General features: G+C 37.3%; 7 protein-coding genes and 1 pseudogene across 8 annotated transcripts; 5 read left to right on the top strand and 3 right to left on the bottom strand.

The window, feature by feature from the left end:
* Positions 1-179: 179 nt before the first annotated feature.
* Positions 180-712, top strand: LOC147918715 (uncharacterized). Its single transcript, XM_087503663.1, has 2 exons — positions 180-450; positions 555-712. Exons 1-2 carry the CDS (start codon positions 180-182, stop codon positions 710-712), a joined length of 429 nt encoding a protein of 142 aa, XP_087359789.1.
* A 32-nt stretch (positions 713-744) lies between these two features.
* On the bottom strand, positions 745-1,095 carry LOC147918716 (uncharacterized). The gene has a single exon (XM_087503664.1). It carries the CDS (start codon positions 1,093-1,095, stop codon positions 745-747), a length of 351 nt encoding a protein of 116 aa, XP_087359790.1.
* A 932-nt stretch (positions 1,096-2,027) lies between these two features.
* Positions 2,028-2,771, bottom strand: LOC104774007 (glutathione S-transferase T3-like). Its single transcript, XM_010498674.2, has one exon. The coding sequence runs from the start codon at positions 2,769-2,771 to the stop codon at positions 2,028-2,030; it is 744 nt and encodes a 247-aa protein (XP_010496976.2).
* Positions 2,772-7,024: 4,253 nt separating this feature from the next.
* On the top strand, positions 7,025-8,479 carry LOC147918717 (uncharacterized). The gene has a single exon (XM_087506594.1). It carries the CDS (start codon positions 7,195-7,197, stop codon positions 8,332-8,334), a length of 1,140 nt encoding a protein of 379 aa, XP_087362720.1. The 5' UTR covers positions 7,025-7,194; the 3' UTR covers positions 8,335-8,479.
* Positions 8,480-9,657: 1,178 nt separating this feature from the next.
* LOC104770543 (uncharacterized) lies at positions 9,658-12,191 on the top strand (annotated as a pseudogene). The gene is made up of 3 exons (XR_015593821.1): positions 9,658-10,096; positions 10,219-10,454; positions 11,602-12,191. The product of XR_015593821.1 is annotated as an uncharacterized LOC104770543 (transcript).
* Positions 12,192-19,551: 7,360 nt separating this feature from the next.
* LOC147918718 (uncharacterized) lies at positions 19,552-20,551 on the bottom strand. The gene has a single exon (XM_087506585.1). It carries the CDS (start codon positions 20,318-20,320, stop codon positions 19,649-19,651), a length of 672 nt encoding a protein of 223 aa, XP_087362711.1. The 5' UTR covers positions 20,321-20,551; the 3' UTR covers positions 19,552-19,648.
* On the top strand, positions 20,543-21,574 carry LOC104770545 (uncharacterized). Its single transcript, XM_019242130.2, has one exon. It carries the CDS (start codon positions 20,668-20,670, stop codon positions 21,406-21,408), a length of 741 nt encoding a protein of 246 aa, XP_019097675.2. The 5' UTR covers positions 20,543-20,667; the 3' UTR covers positions 21,409-21,574.
* Positions 21,575-21,915: 341 nt separating this feature from the next.
* On the top strand, positions 21,916-23,520 carry LOC104770546 (NDR1/HIN1-like protein 1). The gene is made up of 2 exons (XM_010494993.3): positions 21,916-22,439; positions 22,990-23,520. Exons 1-2 carry the CDS (start codon positions 22,137-22,139, stop codon positions 23,308-23,310), a joined length of 624 nt encoding a protein of 207 aa, XP_010493295.1. The 5' UTR covers positions 21,916-22,136; the 3' UTR covers positions 23,311-23,520.
* Positions 23,521-24,007: the final 487 nt, after the last annotated feature.

Consider the following 24,007-nt stretch of genomic DNA (forward strand, 5'->3'; position numbering starts at 1 on the left):
AGTGAGGATGCAACATACACTCCCAACATTTTTCGACACCGTTTTAGAATGAAAAAGCCATTATTCATTCGTATTGTGGATAAACTCGCAAACGAAGTTCCATTCTTTCAACAAAGAAGAGATGCTACCGGAAGGTTGGATCTGTCTACATTGCAAAGCGTACAGCAGCAATCCGTATGATGACATATGGTTCTGCAGCTGATGCGGTTGACGAATACCTCCAACTTTCTGAAACCACCGCTCTATCATGCTTGGAAAATTTTGTTGAATCAGTCATAAATTTATTTGGAGATGAGTACATGAGAAAACCCACACCAGAAGATCTTCAACGACTACTCGATATTGGCGAGTTTTGTGGATTTCCTGGCATGATAGGAAGCATCGATTGTATGCATTGGGAGTGGAAGAATTGTCCCACCGCATGGAAAGGTCAATACACCTGGGGATCTGGTAAGTCCACAATCGTTTTAGAGGCGGTAGTTTCGCAAGATCTCTGGATCTGGCATGCTTTCTTTGGACCACCAGGTACATTAAACAATATCAATATTCTCTAGGACCATGCAAAATATCATCAAAGACTGGATATCAGTCAAGAATATTGATATCGTTTAATGTACCTGGTAGTCCAAAGAAAGCATGCCAGATCCAGAGATCATATGAAGCCACCGCCTCTAAAACGATTGTGGGCTTTCCAGTTCCGCGGGTGTATTGACCTTTCCATGCGGTGGGACAATTTTTCCACTCCTAATGCATACAATCGATGCTTCCTATCATGCCGGGAAATCCGTGAAACTCGCCAATGTCGAGTAGTCTTTGAATATCTGCTGGTGTGGGTCTTCTCAAGTACTCATCTCCAAATAAATTTACGACTGAATCTGTAAAATTGTCCAAGCATGATAGCGCCACGCATTCAGAAAGTCGGAGGTATTCGTCAAACGCATCAGCTGCACAACCATATGCCATCATACAAATCGCTGCTGTACACTTTTGCAATGTAGACAGACCCAACCTTCCGGTAGCATCTCTTCTTTGTTGAAAATAGGCAACTTCATTTGCGAGCTTATCCGCAATACAAATGAATAATGGCTTGTTCATTCTAAAATGACGACGGAAAATGTTGGTGGGTAAGTAGGATCTTCACAAAAATAATCATTCCACAAGTGGTCATGACCAACTTCTCGATTTCTTTCAGTGTGAATTCGCTTTTTTCTTGGTTTAGGTGGTGGTTGAGTTTGGATTGGTGGAGAAAGAAGATTTTGCCAAACATGATTGGTGATTTGATCACGTGTTTGATTAAAACATTCATCAAGTATGTCATCAACATCATTTTGGGAAGAAGAAGCCATTTTTAGAGAAGGATAATCAAGAAAAGGTGCTTTGGTGTTTAAAATTTTGAGAAGGAGTAGTGTTGGTAATCGGTTTGGTGTGAATATTTTATGTGCTTGCTTTGGACATTATATAGAGAATTTTGTGGTCAAAGAAAAACTATAATTTTGTGGTACACAAACATTGGATACAATATGTGGTCTAAAATGATAGACAAACATGTGGTAGAATTCAAAAAATACAAAATTATAGTACAAACACGGTTTCTTTTTGTGTCACGTGTAACAGTGACTTGTCGTGTACTTGTACAAACACGGCTTCTTTGTGTCACGGGTAAGAGTGACTTGCCTCTTGTCGACCTGCATTACAATGACCAACCAAAACCAACTGATTAATAACAATACAATGACAAAACCAACTGATTAATAACAATGACCAACCGATTAGTAAAGCATCCCAATAAGGAAGCAAACTTAAACATAGTTCATTCGATTAATAAACCAACCGATTAATAATACATCCAAATACACAAACATAAACACAAAGAAGGAAGCAAACTTAAACATATAGTTCATTCGATTAAAAAAACACAAGGAAGCAAACTTAAACATAGTTCATTCGATTACAAAAAACACAAGGAAGCAAACTTAAACATTTTTGATTCGAACAAAACTCATACAACATATGCAAACTTCTAAAGTTCAACCTGATGACATCATGTCATCAATTAGCTTCTCCTTAAGAGCTTTTTCTGATTCAGTGAGTGAATCCTTTTTATCAATCAGATTTTCAAGCATCACATGCTTGATATGCTCCTTCTTCATAGCGAACTCCTTCTCTTTCAATTCAAAGTCCTTCTGCTTCATCTCATACATCTTCGAAACTCGATCCAACTGAAACTCCAAGTAAGCTTTCCCATCTTCTTCCACATCAATCAGTTGGGTGTTAGAGCTTTTTTTGGACTTCCCCTTGGCAGCCTTAACACCTTTTGGACGGGGCAATGGTTCATCCACATCAATCGGATGGTGTGCATCCTGTTCAGACCCATCAATACTCGCTCTTCCCCTTTTCACTCCATTAGCTTTAATAGATGTAAAGGCACACCATTTTTGATCGTATCTTAAGACAAGCCATGCATGCTCCAATGTAAACCTATGTCCATGATCATTAAAGTATATCCCATGTGCTAACTTCATCACATCATCTTCACTCTGTCCACTAGACTTCTCCCTAGTCGCAGCCTCATAACATCCAACGAACTTGCACACCAAGTCGTTTATCCTCCCCCACCTCTGCTTACAGTGACTCGCCTCTCTCTTTGGCCGACCAACAGCATTCAGACAGGATGCAAAGTATTTCGCAACACTCCCCCAAAAGGATGCAAGTCTTTGCTGGTTGGAAGTAATCGGATCCTTGCTAGTGTTGAGCCAAGCGCTGACCAACATGGTATCATCTGTTGGTAACCATGCTTGCCTTGACTTGCCGTTTTCTTGTGGGATGCAGGTGAAGATGGAGCTTCAGAACATGGACTTAGAGAAGGAGAGTAATCGAGGTTTTGGGTATCAAGTTGACTTTGTAATAGATTCAAATAGCTAGAGGTGGGACGATATGGATTCATGTAATTGTTTGGATCCATATTGCCAAAGGGAGAAGGAGATGTGTTTGTTTGTGTTAATCGGAAAACAAGAGATTGCTAAAGCAATCAGATTTGTGTTAATCGAAAAGCAAAAGATTGCTAACACAAGAAGGACTTGTGTTAATCGAAAAGCAAGAGATTGCTAAAACAAGAAGGACTTGTGTTTTGTTAAATGAGAAACAAGAGATTCCTAAAGCAAGAAGGGGTTGTGTTTGGATCCATATTGCTAAAGGGAGAAGGAGATGTGTTTGTTTGTGTTTATCGATAAACAAGAGATTGCTAAAGCAAGAAGGACTTGTGTTTTGTTTGTGTTTGAATTTATAAGGTTTAGTATATATTTATGTTGGTTTAAATTTTGAAATTAAGTGTTTACCTAAACTCCAACAACCACACATTAAAAATCTTCACAACCAACTAACACATCAATGACTGACTAGACTAATACCAACAATAGCAATTACTAAACCTATTTATCACAACCAACAAACAAAAGCTATAACATCAAAGACTACACTAATACCTACACTAGCAAGTACTAATTCTATTTATCACAACCAACAAACAAAAGCTTCAACTAACACCAAATAAATGCAAAAAAGTTGAGGATGATGATTACCTTCCTTCATGGCCGAAGAGATCCATGTTTGTCCACACTCAAGAGATCCTTCACAGTCTATTCTCATCAATGCATCAATCCATGTTTGTCCATTTAACCTCAAAACAAAAGACAGATCCGCGGTTAATGAAGCCCAAATTCAAAATAAAATTAATCATTCATGAACAAGCTAAATCGAACAAGAACAATGTACTCTAAAATTATACAATCATGTGTCAAGAACATAAACATTTACTAAATCATCATTAGCTACCACAAATAACAACATCAAAAACAACTGATAACAACACAAAAAACAATCATGTGTCAAGAACCGGAAATATTACATATCCATCTCCACACATTATCTAAACTTAACCAAAACGGATCATCATTAGCTAACACAAGTAACAACACCAAAAACAACAAATAGCTTATGTTGAATCAAGTTAGTAACTTTATTCAGCATATTGCGATACATTCATGGCCAAATCTTTTCAAATTCATCATAACCGGAGTTAAAAAATACTCATCTGCTAAAGTAAGGATCAAAACGGAACACATGAACACCAAGAATCCTAATTTTCTAAGAAACATCAAAAAATCCTAATTTTCGATCCAAAATCAAAAAACACTAATCGAGATTGATTCAATCAGTAATTGAATTGAGAAACTTACCCTCTGCTTCCAATTGATTCAATCTCTTCCGATTGAGTGGACTCCCAATTCACAAAACCCTAATTTCCAAATCGTCTCTCCTACATGCAATCAGAGCCGATTCACGATTCAATCACAATATCACAATGGGACACGGCTGACTCATCAATTCAGGATGATGAGCATCCCCTCCGACAGCAATCTCCTCTTCCTCCACACCCAGACGATTCCAAAAACAATTCTTCGTTTTCTCTCAATCGCGAGAGAAAGAGAGAAAAAGAGAGAGAGAGAGAGAGAGAGAGAGAGAGAGAGAGAGAGAGAGAGAGAGAGAGAGAGAGAGAGAGAGAGAGAGAGAGAGATAGAGAGAAAGAAAATGAAAGAAATGGGAAGTAAAAAAGAAAAAATTTCCACGTTTTCTATTTTTTCGTCCACCCAATACCACACTGACACGTAGCGTCTCTTAGAGCAATAATGGGTATACTATATAACAACTCCCCTTACATTTTTTTCAATTTGTTCTCATTTATTTTTTGGCACTAAAACACTAAGAGATTGGGGTTGAACCCACCGATAAAGAAGGTCTAAGATCCTCAAAATATGAACCCCCATTGGCCTTGCTCTTACAAGATATTTAAAAAGAAATGGAAGCAACCTATATTACAATAAACTAAAATAACTACATATTGAATTTGTTAAGATAACTACATATTGAAAATATATATTCAGAAATAAAACTAATTTTTGAACTAGTAATAATCAAATATCGTCTGCCACCTTTCCATGAATAAATTTAAATAAATTATCAGTAATCTCGATTCGGTTTAGCTAGATCTCGTTAGTCTTTTAATAATTATATCATATCTCTTTTCAGTTTCTTTTAATTGTTTAAAACTTAGTTAAGAAATCATTTTATGTAAAAAGGTTGACCACCATTACTGGTAGGTACTCTCAAGATTTCTCTTTGGATTGGGCCCCAAAATTGTAATAAAAAATGTATATCCAGGTCCATTAGCCTGAGTATCGATTCTTTGGCTAGCAATTGAAGCAACACAAGAGTAACGTTACGTGGCACACATGTATTGGATGATACAGAAATACAAAAGATAATTTTCTTTTTTCTTCCCATTTTTTTTTCTTTGTTTCGAGAGTCTCTCTTTCCCTTCTCTCTCGACAGAGAAGGCGACTCGACGACGATTAACAAGGGAAACCGGAAAAATCTCTCGATTCACCTCGAAATCTTCGATTTTTCCGGCTAAAACAGAAATACTTTAGTTGAGGAAGGCGTAGGACACTGCGATCGGCTTAACCCGGAAGCTTCGGTTGTGACGACGAGCAACCACCTTCTGCGACAACGACGGCGGCGGTTCTGATGGCGTTAAACGGACGGCGAGATCCACTGGGAGACGAATAAGGAGAGAAGGTTAAGTCTTCTCATCTCTTACTTATTGCATGTTGTTAATGTTAGGGTTTAGGATTAAAATCGATTTGATTAGATGTTCAATTGGTTTTGAGATTTGTTTGGAGAGATGGGATTACTAAGGCTGCTCTGAATGATGGGATTGCAGGTTGGTGGTAATAAGTCGGAGTGTGTTAGCTTCGATCTTCGTCCTTCAGATGCAATTAACATAGCTGTTAGATGCAAGGTATAATTAATTAGTTATATTACTTTAAGTCCATAACCATGTTTTCAGAAACAATCACACAAGAGTTCTCTTCATGAGATCATATTAGCGGAATATTAACTGTTGAAAAATGGTGTCAATACTCACTCTTTTTAGGTACCTATTCAAGTTAACAAGTATGTAGCTTATAGTGATGGAATGAGAGTCATTGATTCGGGAAAGCTATTAAAGCAGACACATGCCTCAGATGGTTTATTATTCACTGAACTAGACAGGTAATCCTTTGAAATGTGAAATTAGTCATTTAAGATCCTTTCTTTTGCTGATAAGTTTACAAACTTAGTAACAATGTTTTCATTGGGTTAGGCCAAATGGTCAGCCTTGTTTTGATACAAAAGAGTTTGACTTATTGAGGAACATGATGCAAGCTGTTGATGAAGAACGGTATGATGAAGCCGGTATGAGTTTACACTATTTCTTTTGCAGTTTCATGTTATGTATATCACAGGTTTACCTTTTAACTTGTGTTTTAACATTGTGTTTTTGCACCCACCCATTAATTTAAGAAGTTGATGGATTTTTTTTTGTAGAGTGATCCGATGGCTGTCATGTATCTGAAGAAAAAGGATGGGAAGCTTGAGGAAGTTGTTCAGACATTAGTGTATGCCACCCCTCAACACCCAACTATTCTTTTCTCATGAGTATTGTTTGACCACTACAATACTGTCAACTTATATGACTTTTTTTTTTGTTTTTCAGTTTTCACGTGTATGATGTTGATACTAGATTTCATAATGTGCCTGTGAAGGTAATATTTTCACTGACAGTACAATCTAGTGACAGTACAATCTAGTTCAGGTCATCATATGTAGCTGTGTTGGTGTCACGTGAAGGGAAACAAGTTTGATGTGAAGTGAATGGAAGATGTTTGAATGTTATCACGGGTTGAATGTGTTGATGTTTTTACCCGTGAATGTCTTTGTTTGTAATGTGTGTCGGCTTTTCACTTTTGTTTTTGTTGTATGTCTTTTGCCCTTTGTAAGGGTTGTATGTCTTTTGCCCTTTGTAAGGGTTATATGTCTTTTGCAAGGACAGTCATGCTTCTCCAACCCGTGAATGTTGTATTTGGTTGTGTGTCTTTTGTAAGTCTATATATTGGACAAGTTTATCACAACTGCATTTGCTTCTCATCCGTTTCTTCTCTTCTGATTCTTCTCATCTATTTTCTCTTATTTTCACATGTTTTGTTACAAAATAACATCTTCAAAATAACATCTTCTTTTCTTTTTTTTACATCTCAACCTATTCTTCAAATCATATCAACAAAAAACCATTTCCAATACAAAATAAACTAAAAAATGTCTAATTGGAGTTCTGATCAAGAAATTGAAGAAATGGTAGAGGAGGAGGTTGATAGTATAGTGGAGGAGATCCAAAACAACTACACTCACCCAGATGTACCACCAGCTCCAATAATCCGAAGAGTGCACATTGAGAGAGACCGCGAAGAAGGCCACACTCGGTTGTGGAATGATTATTTTAGTGATAATCCGACTTACACTAACGCTATGTTCCGTCGTCGCTTTAGAATGAACAAACCATTGTTCCTTCGTATTGTTACCGCTATTGAGAATGGAGTCCCATACTTCAGACAAAGGCGAGATGCTACTGGAAGGCTTGGTCTTTCTGCACTTCAAAAATGTACGTCAGCTATTCGTTTGATGGCTTACGGATATTCGGCAGATGCGGTGGATGAATATTTACGACTCGCTGAAACAACCTCCCACAAATGCCTTCTACATTTTGTTGAGGGAGTTATAAATCTGTTTGGCGATGAGTATCTCAGAAGACCTACAGCGGAAGACCTCCAACGATTACTGAATATTGGAGAACATCGCGGTTTCCCTGGAATGATAGGGAGCATAGATTGTATGCATTGGGAGTGGAAAAATTGTCCCACTGCATGGAAAGGACAATATACATGTGGATCTGGTAAACCGTCAATCGTACTAGAGGCTGTGGCATCACAAGATTTATGGATTTGGCACGCATTTTTTGGACCATCGGGTTCGTTAAATGATATCAATGTCTTGGACTACTCCCCGGTGTTTGATGATATCCTAGAGGGCCGAGCTCCGAGAGTTAGATACATTGTCAATGGACGGCAATACAAAATGGCGTACTACCTCACAAACGGTATCTATCCCAAATGGGCAACTTTCATCCAATCTATTACACTTCCACGTGGTCGAAAAGCAAAACTCTTTGCTCAATGGCAAGAAGGATGTCGTAAAGATGTAGAGCGTGCATTTGGAGTCTTGCAAGCTCGATTTGCAATTGTGAAGAATCCCGCACTTTTTTGGGATAAAGGAAAAATAGGAAAAATAATGAGAGCATCTATCATCCTGTATAACATGATAGTGGAAGACGAACGACATGACTACAATTTCTACGATCCAACGGAATCCCATCATGGATTTGGTGCAACTGCACAATAAATCTTATTCCAAATTCTGTGTAATATGTTTAATATTTTCAATTTTATAAAATATGTTTACTATTCCGAATTTTGTAAAATATGTTTAATATTTTAAAATTTGTAAAATATTGTTTTCTATTTTATGTAATATAAAAAATTAAATAATTGTTTTATTATTTTTGGTAATTAAAGTTTGATAATTAATAAACAAAAATTAAAAAAATTATGATTTAAATACTTGAGTAACCTTCTTTTGGGGTTCTCTAGTAATAGGGTGATTTTGTTTAAGTTTTCTTAGAGTTACTTTACTTAATTTATAATTATTTATATAATTAATTAATGTGAGAGTAACTATGGTGGGTTACTCCACTAATGATGGTCTTAGGAAAAAGAGAGGATGTAGTTGATGTGAAAGAAAAGAAAAAAAAAAAGAAAAAAAAAAGAGAGAGAGCTGATGTCGGTTTAGTGTAGAAGAAAAAACAAATTTTAACGGAGATTAAGGGGGTGTTATTGGATTGAGTATTTTAATAGATTTTAATTAATCCAGGACATTAGTGGATTTAAAAGTCTATTGCATTTATGTGGACTTTATAATGCATATAAGGTGGATTTGAAAGTCATTGATAATGTATTTTTGGTGATTGTTATAGATTTTTTAAAAAGTTATTGTTAGAAAAAAATATATATATATCCATAAACTGTGTTATACACCAAAATTATATTAAATTAATAACACCCAGACTTTTACACATGTCATAGAAAACTTGAATTAAACTGTATTTGTTTTCAATCCAGATTTTTGGTGTAATTAAAGAACCCAGATGTCATGAACCCAGAAAAAAAAAATTAAAGAATACAAAAAAACACAGATCTGATGAATAAGTGTGATTATATACAAAGGGTTTGAGGAGGAAGAAACAGAGATTGAACCCAGAAAAAAAAAGTGTGATTATATCATAAACCAAAAAAAAAAGTTATAGATCATGAACCCAGAAAAAAAAGTTAAAGAACACAAAAAAAAATTCTCAAAAATAATACATATCTGATGAATAAGTGTGATTATATAAAAGGATTGAGAAAAAAAATCAAACAATAATATGTCAAAGGCTAGAGATACATCTGAAGAGAGGAGAAGAAAATGAAATGATTGAGAAAAGTGTGGTATTGTGTTTGTTCATATTTTAGAAGCAAAGTACGTTGAAATCCAAAATTACACAAAATCCTGTAGATATTGAATAACACTAGATTTTAATGGACTTTTAAAAATACCCAATTGAATAACACCTGATTCTTAAATACATCAAACTCCTTTAAAAACCACAGTCCAATAACACCCCCTAAGAAGAGTTCCTGATCATTGTACATACTTTTACCAATGATCCCCCTCTTGTCTCTATATACCTAACGACTAGGTTAACAATCAAAATCTTTCTTTCCTCTCCAAACAAAAAGAGAGAGAACGATATCAGAATGGCTTTCCAAAACACCGAATATCAAATCCCACCATTCTCTGGTCCTCCTCCTCCTCCTCGTAGATGGTGGTCACGACCAATAGTGACTTTGCCGGCAAGAAATGATCGTAAAGCCACTTGCATGGAAACTACGGTCTGCATTTCACCATGTTTCGGCGCAGTATTTACCATCGTCGCTGTAATGGTATATATGTTATACTTCGTCGACAATGCTCAATGCGACGCCAAATTCACCATCCAATCTATCGCCGTCTCTCCATCCTCAGCCATATGGCACGTTGATTTTCTCGTTAAGAACCCAAGCTCTAGGTATTCTCACACCGTGTCCAACAAATATTTTTATATATTTAATTTTCTTCCCATACTTTTTTTTTTCATACATATGAATCTGATGCTCGAAGCAATGGCTTCTTCTGTCCATGGTCTTGCAGGTTTTCTATCTACTACGAAGGCGATGAAACTGCCGTGAGTCTCGGTTCGTTAAGCGCTGCCGTTCTAAATACTTATCACGAACGTAAGTCACCAAGTCACACGGCTTTCTCAGTGGATTTCATTGCGGAGGGTAACCCAAACGACGTGGTTTCCGAACAGCTAGATATCAAATTAAGGGCTAAGCATAAGAGTTTCGGAGACGACTATGATAACGCTGGTTATGTTGATATAATGTGTCATAATCTAACCCGAAGCCATAAGAACGTTGAGAAGATTCATTGTCAGTCTTCTTTCACGAAATTGAAGATTTTGTATGGAAATCATTTTAATAATTAGGCCTTTTTTGCTTCTGAGCTTTTTTATCTTTACATTTTCACCCAAATAAAATACTAAAATCATGTTAATTGATTTCATTTAAGAATACTGAATACCAATTAATTGCATAGTCATCAGAGAGAAGTGTGTATTAAAACAAGCTGTTGGATAATTATTTTGATAATTTAATAATCGCATTTAACCAAAACAAAAATTATTGAATTATACTACTGTTTACATTATTCTATTAAACATACAGTATCCAATCTTGCTAGAAAAATTATCCATTTAAGAGAAGGGCGATTCAACAGTTAATTCCAGGAATATAGATGATTTGTGTATTTTCTCTCCTAATAGAGTTCCTATCCTGCGGCGATGACTTTTTTCACCGATGTGTAGCCTTAACTGATTGTGTAGGTATTGCGAGTAAAGCTTGCCTATAATTTTGGATCGTTTCTCGCAACTGTGGTTTGTTTGTTTCTCCTATATAAGAAATATATATATTATATATATATTCAAAAACATTTGTTATATATCTGTAAACAATCGGAATGCTTAGTCAAACATTTGTTAAACTCCCTTTTAATTTTTTTTTGTAAGTTCTTATTTTTATTTTAAATTGTTTTAAGTTTTATTTATAATAACGTAAAGTACTAAGTGGGATAAACATTTTAGTAGTATAACTGTAAACTTCAATAAAATTAAGAAATTGATAAATGGAGTATATATATTGAAGAAAAAAATAAAGGTTCAATACTATAAAACAAAAGGTGATAAAAACTATAATTCCAGTGTACGTTTATATAAAACTTGTTATTTTCTTTCATTAAAGCGTGTTAAAACCTCCATAATGGCAAGACCTCAATGTACATCTTGTGGCCTCATTCACCAACCTGGCCAATGTAATCCCCAGACTTTAGCCACACCAGCAGACGTTTCCTCGTCGTCGGACATTACTCCAATTTGTTGTTGCACTTGTTACTTTTCTGTGATTGGTTTCTTCATCTTTCTTTATCTCTTTTGTTTTCTTCTTTCACTGATTTCCATAAGAAAAAGTTGTTACGTAGAGCTTTTTGCCAGTTCCGTTTCCGTCTCAAACGTAGACCCAAACGTTACAGCCGCTGATTGGACGATCGGTTTCGTCGCAAGGAGTCCAGCCACCGGCTGTAAAGTCTCTATCCAAACACTCAACTCACGTTTGCTCCGACGCGGCGAAGTTGTCTCCAAATCATCATCTCCCTCGTTGGGTTATTTCGTCACCGGAGACAAAGCGGAAGTCGTTTTCGAGAAGGTGGTTATGTCGGGAGGTATCGGCGACGTGGTTTGGGATTCTCAGGTTGAGATTATGTTTGCGGTGAATACAAATGCTAACAACTTGAACGGTTTTTTGTTGGCGGCTTGTCCAACTATTCCGGTGAAAATCACGACGGATCAGGCGGGGGAGGTGATGGGATCGTTGCTTGGAAATATGAGACGGTGTGATTATATATATCAGAAAAACTTGGCTTGATTCTCTCCGATCTTGTTTTTCATTTTTGTTTTATTTTATTAGTTCGTAATGGTATGTTCTTGATTAAGCGTATTGGTTTATACAGGATCTATACCCATTTTTTTTTTTCTCCCAAAGTTATAATCATGTGGTTACACTGTTTTCATATTTGATGGTAAAGAAAATAGAGAAATCCAAACCATCTTTTAGTAAAAGTTATAAAAACAGTAATTAGCAGAAAGCAACAAGAGTTCCTAATTCAATAACTTATAGTTGTTCCAATGTTTTTGAAAGACAAATAACACATATAATCTTCTAATAACTGAGATTCAGATTCTGACACGAACGTGCATGATATCAAATCGTCCATATTCCTCTCCTAACATATAATTTTCCTCTTCTTCGCACTAAGTTAGTTTCAGATCTTTGAAGTTTTGTGAACTATATATCCTTCATTATTTTTTATTTTTTTTTTAAGATACCATTTTATAACATAACATTTATCCTTCATTATGTTGACTCCGAAAGGTATATAAAATCCGGCCGGTCTTGATTATAAAATGGTATGTTAAAAAAAAATATATATATATATATATATATATATATACAGTATCCGGAAATATCATAACAATCTTTATCAACACAAAATTTTGAAGAACTAAAAAAAGAGATAAAATCTTTCTTTCTTCTCCAAACCAACACACTCACTCACACACACACAAAAGAGATATCGAAAATAAGAAGAGCTTCCCAAACCAATTGTTGTTACACGGTCTGTGCCGAAATAGAAAAGGGATAACCAATGCCATCGACCTCCGCCTCTGCTCGTCGTCGTGGATGGTGGTCACGACCAATTGTGACTTTGCCGGCAAAGTTGTTGGAGCAAATTGTGCTTATCACATATTTGAGAGGATAGAAGAAGTTCTGATTTGGTTTTATCTACATGATTTTGTATTATCTGTATTTTAGTTGTACATGTAGTTAGAGATAATTATGAGATCGATTATTACGGTCCAAGTTTTGTAAGACTATATAAGCCATGTTTTGCTTATGAATGAATTAGAGTTTTCCAGCAATCTAAGCAAAGAGCTTTTACATTAACAAATTGGTATCAGAGCTTTGTTAGAGTGAAAATGGGAGAAGAAAAAATGAAGTTGCCACAGTTCGATGGGCACTGGGATCATTGGAGTGAGGTCATGGAGAACTTCTTCAGATCAAAGGACTTGTGGAACACGATCGAGATCGGTGTCAAGGAATCATCAACCTCGACAGATCTCACGGCGGTGCAGACACAACAACTTGAAGAAGCCAGGAAGAATGACCAAAAGGTGAAGCACTACCTCTATCAATCCATCGATAGAGTGACTCTTGAACAGATCTTGGACAGGAGTACGTCCAAGATCATTTGGAATTCAATGAAAAAGAAGTTCGGTGGAAATGATCGAGTCAAGAAGTCCTTGCTGCAGAAGCTGAGAAGAGACTTTGAAGTGCTAGAGATGAAGGAATCTGAGAGCGTGAAAGAGTATTTCACGAGAGTCCTTGCAGTCACAAATCAGATGAGGAGCAATGGAGAGATGATGAATGAGTCTAAGGTGGTTGAGAAAATTCTCAGAACACTCAGTGAGAAATTCATGTATGTGGTAGTGTCCATTGAAGAATCGAAGGAGATTGAGAACATCTCACTCGATGAGCTGCAGAGTTCTCTCACTGTTCATGAGCAAAAATTCAAAAAACCTGAGAAGACTGAAGATCAAGTGTTGAAGGTGACTCATGGTGAGGGCATGGACTCAAATCGTGGCAGAGGAATGGGATCAAGAGGAAGAGGCTTCAGTGCAAGAGGCAGAGGTAGAGGTCGTGGCAGAGACAAAAGCACAGTGGAGTGCTACAAGTGCCATCGCCTTGGACATTTTCGAAATGAGTGTCCATTGTGGGATGAGGAAGCAAACTACGCTGATTTTGTTGAGAAGGAAGAAATGCTCCTAATGGCACATATCGGAGAAGAAGATGGAAAATATGTTGAGGATGAGATTCAGGAAGTTGCAGATAGGCTATTTATGGCGTATTCTGGGAAGAATAAAGAGATAAGAAAGAAAGTTTGGTTCCTTGACTCTGGCTGCTCTAATCATATGTGTGGAGACCGAGATGCTTTTCACACAATGAATGAGAATTTCAAGCATACTGTCAAGCTGGGAAATGATAAGAAGATGGATGTCATAGGAAAGGGAGTCGTGAAGCTGAGCTTTAATAATGTGAACTGTACAATCAGCGATGTTTATTACATTCCTGAACTCAAGAACAACCTGTTGAGTCTCGGACAACTTCAAGAAAAGGATCTGACAATCATCATACAAAAAGGAGTTTGTAAGATATTTCATGAAGAGAAAGGTCTCATTGCTACAAGCAATATGAGCTCAAACAGGATGTTTCTACTGCTCAATCAAACCGATCATGAAGGAGAAACAAGTCAACAACACTGTCTGCAAACAACAGCAGAAGACACTCTGAAGCTCTGGCATGAGCGTTATGGACATCTCAGCCATACTGGAATGAAGATGTTACAAAGTAAGGAGATGGTGCGAGGTCTACCAAGGTTTGATGTTCTGAAGTTCACGTGTACAGATTGTCTAATAGGGAAGCAATCAAGAAATCCTATTCCCAGAAAGAGCTCGTGGAGAGCAAAGGAGGTTCTTGAGTTGGTACACTCTGACATATGTGGACCTATCAGTCCCATGACCACACATGGAACAAGATACGTGCTGTGTTTCATTGACGACTACAGCAGGAAAGCATGGGCTTATTTTCTCAAGGAGAAGTCTGAGGCATTTAATCAGTTCAAAATGTTTAAGAAGAAGGTAGAGACTGAGACGGGAAAGCAGATCAAGTGTTTGAGGACTGACCGCGGAGGAGAGTTCACCTCAATCGAATTCTCTGATTTCTGCAAAGAACATGGAATTCGAAGACAACTGACCACTGCTTATACTCCACAACAGAATGGCGTAGCGGAGAGGAAAAATCGCACAGTTATGAACATGGTGAGATCAATGTTGTCAATGAGGAAGGTACCAAAGATTTTCTGGGCAGAAGCCGTTAGTTGGTCCTTCTATATTTTGAATAGATGCCCTACTCTAGCTGTCAAGGAGGTTACACCACAAGAGGCTTGGAGCGGATTTAAACCAAGTGTGGAGCATTTCAGGGTGTGGGGAAGCTTAGCACACGCACATGTACCAAGTGAGAAGCGAGGAAAACTTGATGACAAGAGCAACCCGTGTGTTTTGTTTGGCTTCTCAGAAGAATCAAAAGGATATCGACTCTACAATCCAACAACAAAGAAGATTGTGGTGAGTAGAGATGTGGTATTTGAGGAAACAAAAGGGTGGAGCTGGGAAGAAGATCAAGGTTACACCGAGTCTGAGTTGAAATGGAGCGATGATGATCAACCATGGGGAGACGATGACAGTGACGGGGAAGAAGAAGAACCTACAGAGACTGCAGAAGAACCTGCAATTGTTAGAGAAGAGGTTCAAACAGAACCACAAGCTGCAGTCAGGGAGGGAAAACGAATTACAAGAGCTCCACAATATCTTAGAGACTATATCACTGAAGATGATGAAGTGAATATGGCTCAAATAGCTTCGTTTATTCCGTCAACCTTCGAACAAGCTCAGAAATGTCTTAAGTGGAGAGAAGCCATGGACACAGAAATAAACTCCATCGAGAAGAATCATACATGGGAGCTGTCAAATCTACCAAATGGGGCAAAATGCATTGGAGTAAAGTGGATATACAAAACTAAACTTAATGAGCTCGGAGAGGTGAACAAATACAAGGCTTGGTTAGTGGCGAAAGGATACTCTCAAGAGCATGGGGTCGACTATACGGAGGTTTATGCACCTGTTGCTCGCATGGACACTATTAGAACAATAATCTCAACTGCAGCTCAGAAAGGATGGGACATCTTCCAGTTGGATGTCAAGTCAGCGTTTCTTCACGGGGTTCTTGAAGAAGACGTATATATTCAACAACCAAAAGGCTATGAAGTAGACGGAGAAGAGGATAAAGTCTACAAATTACACAAAGCCTTGTACGGACTAAAGCAAGCTCCAAGAGCCTGGTTCAGTAGAATCGAGGAATATTTCACCAAGGAGGGTTTTCAAAAATCAGAGAATGAGGAGACTCTGTTTCTCAAAACAAACGAGCAAGGTAACCTTTTGATTGTTAGTGTATATGTGGATGACTTAATATACACTGGAGATGATATCTCACTGATGAGAGAGTTCAAGTTGTCAATGGAAAAGGAGTTTGATATGACTGATCTTGGAAAAATGAGATATTTTTTGGGGTTAGAAGTGTTGCAGACAAGTCAAGGAATTCACGTTTCTCAGTCAAAGTATGCGTTGGAGATTCTGAAGCGTTTTGAGATGGAGAATTGTAATGCAATCTTGAATCCTATGGTGCCTGGAAGCAAGATTGATTTGGATGAGAAGGGTGAGCGTGTTGATGAGACGTTCTACAAGCAGATTATAGGAAGCCTCATGTATATCACAACAACAAGGCCAGACCTCAAGCAGATTATAGGAAGCCTCATGTATATCACAACAACAAGGCCAGACCTGCAGTTTGCCGTGAGTTTACTAAGTCGATACATGGCAAGACCGACGACACTACATTTGCAGGCTGCTAAGAGAGTTCTAAGATACTTAAAGGGGACAATGGATTTTGGGATTTGGTATAAGAGAGGTGGAACCGGGAAGCTGTTGGTGTATACTGACAGTGATTTCGCAGGAGACATTGATAGCAGGAAGAGTACCTCAGGCTATGTGTTCCTTATGGACAATGCAGCTGTAGCATGGTTGTCAAAGAATCAACCAATTGTCGCGTTATCTACCACGGAGGCAGAGTATGTTGCAGCTTCGACTTGTGCCTGTCAAGCTATTTGGTTCAAAAGAATTTTGAGAGAGTTGGGATATGAAGTAGAGGGAAGTAGCACTGTCATTCTTTGTGGCAACACCTCAACAATTAAGCTGTCAAAGAATCCGGTTTTTCATGGAAGGTGCAAGCATATTGGAGTTCGTTTTCATTTCTTACGTGACTTGGTTAAAGATGGGGAGATACAATTGGAGCATTGTGGCACAGTAGAGCAAGTGGCGGATATCTTTACAAAGCCTTTGAAGAGAGAGACGTTTGAAAGGTTGAGGGATCAGCTTGGGATTTGCTCAGCAACGGATAAGCTAAGCTGTGTTTCACCGAGCTTAGTTTAGGGAGGGTTTGTTGGAGCAAATTGTGCTTATCACATATTTGAGAGGATAGAAGAAGTTCTGATTTGGTTTTATCTACATGATTTTGTATTATCTGTATTTTAGTTGTACATGTAATTAGAGATAATTATGAGATCGATTATTACGGTCCAAGTTTTGTAAGACTATATAAGCCATGTTTTGCTTATGAATGAATTAGAGTTTTCCAGCAATCTAAGCAAAGAGCTTTTACATTAACAAAAGTCTGGTGATCGTAATTGTACTTGGAAGGAAACTACGGTTTGCCTTACACCATGTTGCGGCGGTATCTTCACCTTCATTGCCGTAATGGCATTTCTCTTTCACTTCCTCGACAATGGTCACTGCAACGCCAAATTCTCAATCCAATCCATCGCCGTCTCTCCCTCCTCCCCCTCGTGGCACGTCGATTTCCTCGTCAAAAACCCTAGCTTCAGGTATCATATATAGTTTCATCTATATATAAACCCTATTTCATCTACATATATATAAACCCTAGTATGTATTTGTTCCCAAAACATTTTTGTCATCATATATATATTAGTCTGTCTATGGTCATATTGTAGCTATTCTATTTTATACGGAGGCGACGAAACTACCGTGAGGCTCGGCTCCTTGCACGCTGCCGTTTTAAATACTTCTCACGCACGTAAGTCTCCTAGCCACACAGCTTTCTCAGTGGACTTCGCTGCCGAGGGGAATTCAACCGTCGTTTTCGAACAGTTAGATATCAAATTAAAGGTGAATCATAAGGTTTACATTGGTTATCCTGAACCTGGACATATTGATATAAGGTGTTATAATCTGACCCGAAACCATGAGAACGTGGAGAAGGTTCACTGTTATTCTTCATTCACACCATTGACCGAAGTTATAATTTGATTAGGCAATCTACTTTTCCATCATCTTGTTATTTTTTGTTATGATCATTAATTAAGACTTTTTCCATACAAATAATTGTGAAACTATTTTATTCCTTTGTAAGCGCCTCTAGCTAAGCGATAAGAAAAAGAGGAAAAAAATAACAAGATGATCACTTCTATATATATTAGTAAGACTTTTTTTCCATACAAATTGTGAAACTATTTTATTTCTTTATGAGCGCCTCTCTAAGCGATAACAAAAAGGGAAAAAACGAGACAACTCCACATTCATTGAGAGCTTAATTATAGGAAAAAAAAACAAAAGAAAATAGTGAGAACTTTTTTTTTTTTTTTTTTGTCGTCTGATAGAACTTATTAGAATGTTTAAACAAGGAAAGGAAATGCAGAAAAAAAAACAAAAAACAACAAACCACAAACTAAAATGCCTCATCTCTCACTTAGTTACCGCTTTTAACGAAATATGGGATTTCCTATAATCCTAAGTAGTTCCGATTTTTAGTGTTAAAATAAAAGAATAAAAAACGAATTAAATATTCCTTTAACACTTTTATGTTTAGCTTAAGTTGATATTTTTTTTCATCAGGACGTGTGTTAAGAACTTGGGAAAACTTGCAAGATGGCAAATCCTCAATGTACCTCTTGTCGCGTTACTCACCAAAGTGGCCAATGCCCTCATGACATTCCCCAGGAGATTACTCCAGCTCTTTGCTGCGTTATGTATTTATGGACCATTGGTGTATTGTTCCTTTTTCCTCTTTTCGTTCTAGTTTTTTACAATCTTGCCGAGAAACAACAAAGTTGTTACATAGAGCTTTTTGCCGATTCCGTCTCCGTCTCAAACGCAAACGTTTCGGCCGCTGATTGGAGGATCGGTGTTGTTGCGACGAGTCCAGTCTTCCACCGTAAAATCTCTCTACATACACTCAAGTCGCGTTTACTCCGTGGCGATCAAGTTATCTCCAACTCATCATCTTCTTCGTCGGAGTTTTTCGGAGAGTCTGTCAACGGAGGAAACAAAGCAAACGTCGTTTTCGAGAAGGTGGTGATGCCGGAAGTTGTTGGCGACGTGATTTGGGATTTTCGGGTTGAGATTTTGTTTGCAGTGAGCATTGATGTTAATCATGGGAACGGCTTTTTGATGGCGACTTGTCCCGATATTTCAGTGAAGTTCACGACGGATACGACGACGGGGAATGTGATGGGATCGTTGCTAGGAAATATAAGACGGTGTAATTATATTTTCCAGCATAAGTTGTCTTAATTCAATCTGATCATCTATTTCTTGCATTAACTTTGTTTTATTGCTTGGATATAACAGAAATTTCTTATAAAATACAAATTTTAATATCTATTTTTATTCGATTGTAGAAATAACACTAATTTAACAGTAACAGAAAAGAAAAAAAAAATGTTTTATCGAGAAGAAAATAAAAAGAAATCTAAGAAGAGTGCCTAATTCATGAACTTGTTAGAAAGATTGCTTGAATATTTCGAAAGACGATGAGTGACACTTAATCTTGTCATAACCGATATTGAGATTCTGACACTTGATATCATAATGTCCAATGAGATCATAATCGTCCTTCGCACGAAGTTTCAGTTCCAATTCGAAACCTCTAGGAGAAGAAGCTGCAACGACGTGGCTTTGATTACCTGCCGTAGCTAATTTTACCGAGAAACTCGTGTAGCGGCCACTCGGGTCATCATAATCCATGCGAGAGGTGTTCAAAACGGCGGTGTTGAAGGAACCAAGCTTGGCTTGCACGTTATGGCCGTTGTAGTAGACAAGACATCTCGATAATGAGCTGGGGTTTTCCACGTGGAATACGACGTGCCACCACGTGGCTGAAGCGGAGGAAGTAACGGAGATGGATTCCACGGAGAAGTTGACGTGGCAGTGAGAGTTGTTGAGGACGATGGTGGTAATGACAGCGACGAGTAAGATTGTGAACGTGGAGTACCACATGGGTTTTTCTATAGCTAATTCCTCATTTTTAGTGAGTTCTTTACGACGACGGAATAATGATTGTAACTGTGCCCACCACCGTGAAGGAGGAGGTGTTGTAAAATTAGAGGAGGAGGACGACGGTGACGTTGGCAATCCGGTCACTATATCCAGCGGCCTGTAACTGTAAGCCATTTTTTTTTTTTGCTTTTGTTGGTATGGAATGAAGATAATGATTTTGTTTTTGTAAATTAAAACTTTAATGATTAAATTATCGTTAGCAATATTTTCGATTGATTTTGTTAGAAATCCTATTTTCTCTCTTTCTGATTGATTTTTTAAGTTGTTGTGAGTGGATATGAAAGTTTGTTAGAGTTGAATAGGTAAAAATAGTTGAAAAAATAGAAAAAAAAAAGACTTGGCAATTACGACTACAAATTGTTAGGATACGTGAATGTCTTGTTGCCAAAACCTCCTTTGGTTTATTCATCACAAAGTTTTAGCTTAGTTAATGTTACATTACATTAACTAAGTATCTTCTCATGACAAGGTCTCTTTGTACTGCGTGTGGTCTCAGGAGTAGACACTGCCAATGCCTTCAGCAAGCTTCAAACACAGACAGTGACAGTGACAGTGACGATGCAAGCAGTGAGGGTGCAAACAGTGACAATGAAGAAACTGCGTTTAAACTTACACCAGCTTCCTTCTGCGTTGTATACCTCATGTACGCTCTCGCATTTGCAGGCCTCTACTTCATCTTATCTGTGCCAATAAACTTTTTCATTTTAAATCCAAGATGCTACGTGGATGTCTTTGCTGAGTCATTCTCCGTTTCAAACCCTTCAATCTCAAATACAAGCGCTGATTGGAACGTCGGGTTTACAACAATGAGCCCAGGTAGTAACACTTGTAAAGTCTATCTCCATACAATGAAATCGCGTCTTATCCGCGGAGGCAAGCTAATCTCCGAGTCAGCCAGTCCTGATTATTTCGGTTTACTCGTAAGGGAAAAAATCAACGATGTACCGCTTCCTTATGCTGTTTTCAAAACGGTTGCAACGCCCCGCGACGGCTTGGTTTTGGATATCCGAGTGGAAGTTGTAACTAGCGTTAAGATAGACGGTGGCTCCCGTTATGAACATGGTTTCTTGATCTTGACTTGCGGCAATATACCGGTGAATTTCACGGCAGATCCGGACGGAAATGTGAAGGGATCGTTGCTCGGATATATGAGGCCGTGTGAGTATAAATTCCAGCAGGAGTTCCCACTCGCATCATTTTAGATTTGACTTTTACGAGTCTTACGGTACTTTAGGTTTAGTGAATTGTGTTTTATTCGTTTATCAAAATAAGTTAGGATAATTAGAGTTTAATCACCAATATCAAAGTATTGTATCACTTGAAAAACCATCTAATCTTTTTTTTAGAAACTAAAACTTTTTGTTTTCAGTTATATATTTCAATACAATTTAACATATATCAAGAAAAGTAAATATACTATCGGAAGGGCCACATATTTTTTAGACCGTCATTTCCATTTGACCGGCCCATATATCATAATGTGATACTCAAATTTATTTGTTTCTTGATTTCTTACTTAAAGAATTGTAGTATAAAGAAGATTCGTCGTCTCTCATCCAAAAGTGCTTTTCGTGGTAATTATCACCAAAGAACTGTGGAAGAAAAAAACATTTATTTTGTTCTGAGTTGATAAAGATTAAAAACAGCTTTTTCCCGAATTTCGCATAAAGTTAAATAGAAGCCCATTGGTAAAAAACAAAAAAAAAAGTGTCAAGAGTCAAGACTATAGCTGTGCGATAGCTTAGCAATATGGTTACAAATAGAAATAAATTCATAATTACGATACATTTAACCACCAAGCTCCACTTACATAAATATCCCTCAAAACTCCACTAGTAACCTTCCAATATCTTTCACCCACCAAACAAAACAAACCAACAAACAAATCTCTCTCTGCAAGCCAAAACACTAAACGCCACTTCACGGTACAATGACGGAGAAAGAGTGCGACCACCATGACGAATATGACGAAAGGAAGAGGAGACGCGTAATATGGGCGTTGCTAGGCTTAATCGTTGTGGCTGCGTTTGTCGTTTTCTTGGTCTGGGCTATACTTCACCCGCACGGACCGCGTTTCGTCCTCCAAGACGTAACCATTAATGACTTCAACGTCTCCCAGCCAAATTACCTCACTTCGAATCTTCAGGTTACTGTCTCTTCTCGCAACCCAAACGACAAGATCGGAATTTTCTATGACCGTCTCGACATCTATGCCTCATACCGGAACCAAGAGGTAGCGTTTTGCGTTTAATTGCTATTTTCTTGTTGATTTGTTTGGTGCAATGTGTATGAATCAGCAAGTTTTAGTATGTTATAACGTTAAAACCACATAACATGATCCATCTTAACGTATGTCTTAAGAATATTTAAATATCATCAATTTGATTTCACAAATGTTTTTTTTTTTGTTAAAATTTATATTTATCATCATTTTGGGTTCATAATAATAAACCTGCAATGTTGAAAAATCAATACCACCATATACATATTTGTCTACCAATTGCAGAATTAATCATTTTTTTTTCTTTTTTCTTTCTGGAAGAGTTATAATATATTAACAAGAATAGAATGCTCTAGAGCTAACACTTACTGTTAAGGGATACTCCTATATATTTTTGGTAGAAGCTATTAATCGAAAATTAAAAATACAAGAAGAAACAAAAAGGACCTATAAATCACATTCATAAGGTTTTTTTGTTTTTGTTTTTTTGTTATTTGTCTTCTAAGCGTTTACGTATTAATGTATTATTTAATTATAATGTTATTTTTTCCGTATTAATTAGGTGACGATTGCGAGGCTTTTGCCGACGACGTATCAAGGACATCTGGAAGTTACGGTGTGGTCACCGGTTCTGATTGGCACCGCCGTTTCGGTGGCTCCTTACTTGTCTCCGGCATTGGACGAAGACTTCATGGCCGGGTTGGTGCTCCTCAACATCAAGATAGACGGTTGGGTTAGGTGGAAAGTGGGCTCGTGGGTATCCGGCAGTTATCGCCTCCACGTTAATTGTCCGGCGTACATTAACGTGCCCCGCCAGTTAGTCGTCGGCGTTGGTCCGGCGATGAAGTACCAGCTTGTTCAGCGATGTGCTGTTGACGTATGAAATACAAAAGCAAAGCTAGAATATATATTTTCCAGGGGAATATAAAGTTATAAGGTAAAGGTTAAATAAATTAGAGCATTTTGTTGTCTATTTGTGTGGCTTGTTAATTACTTTTTTTCTAAAAGGTGTTAAAAAGAACAAGACGCTGATTAAGCTTTTTTTGCTTTTCACTAATCTCCAAGGTACTAAAGTATAAGAATTTATCAGTAAGTTGACGTGTGTTCCTTTTAATCAAATGCATAGCTAGTATAATGTTCGAATTGAGAATGCATACTTTCAAATTAGACTAACGTAAGATAAATTTATTTGTGGTGACTTGGAAGGAGATTAAATTGTTCCCTTGATCCTTTTTAATTAAACACCCACGTTAAATTGTAAATTTTACATGAGTTTTAGCATATTATAATATATACCATAATAGTATAATTTTATCCATGAGTGTGATTAACAAGTTGACACTTGACGTTTTTAGTAATCTGCCGTCTGCACACGAAATTGCCAGAATTAGGGAAAACTTACAAGGGTGGGTTTATTTTCTAGTTGGATATGAGTCACATGACAACGACTATGTAGCAAAAATATATTTTAAAATTAGCAATCTAATAATGAGAAGCACTTGCTCTATCACTACCAAAAAAAAAAAAAAACTTGTTATATTTATTAATTGTCAAACTTTTTTGCAATTCGACCTTTTAAA

Source organism: Camelina sativa, chromosome 20 (genome assembly GCF_030686135.1).
Source record: "Camelina sativa cultivar CO46 ecotype springtype chromosome 20, ASM3068613v1".
In the NCBI taxonomy this organism is placed as follows: Eukaryota; Viridiplantae; Streptophyta; class Magnoliopsida; order Brassicales; family Brassicaceae; genus Camelina; species Camelina sativa.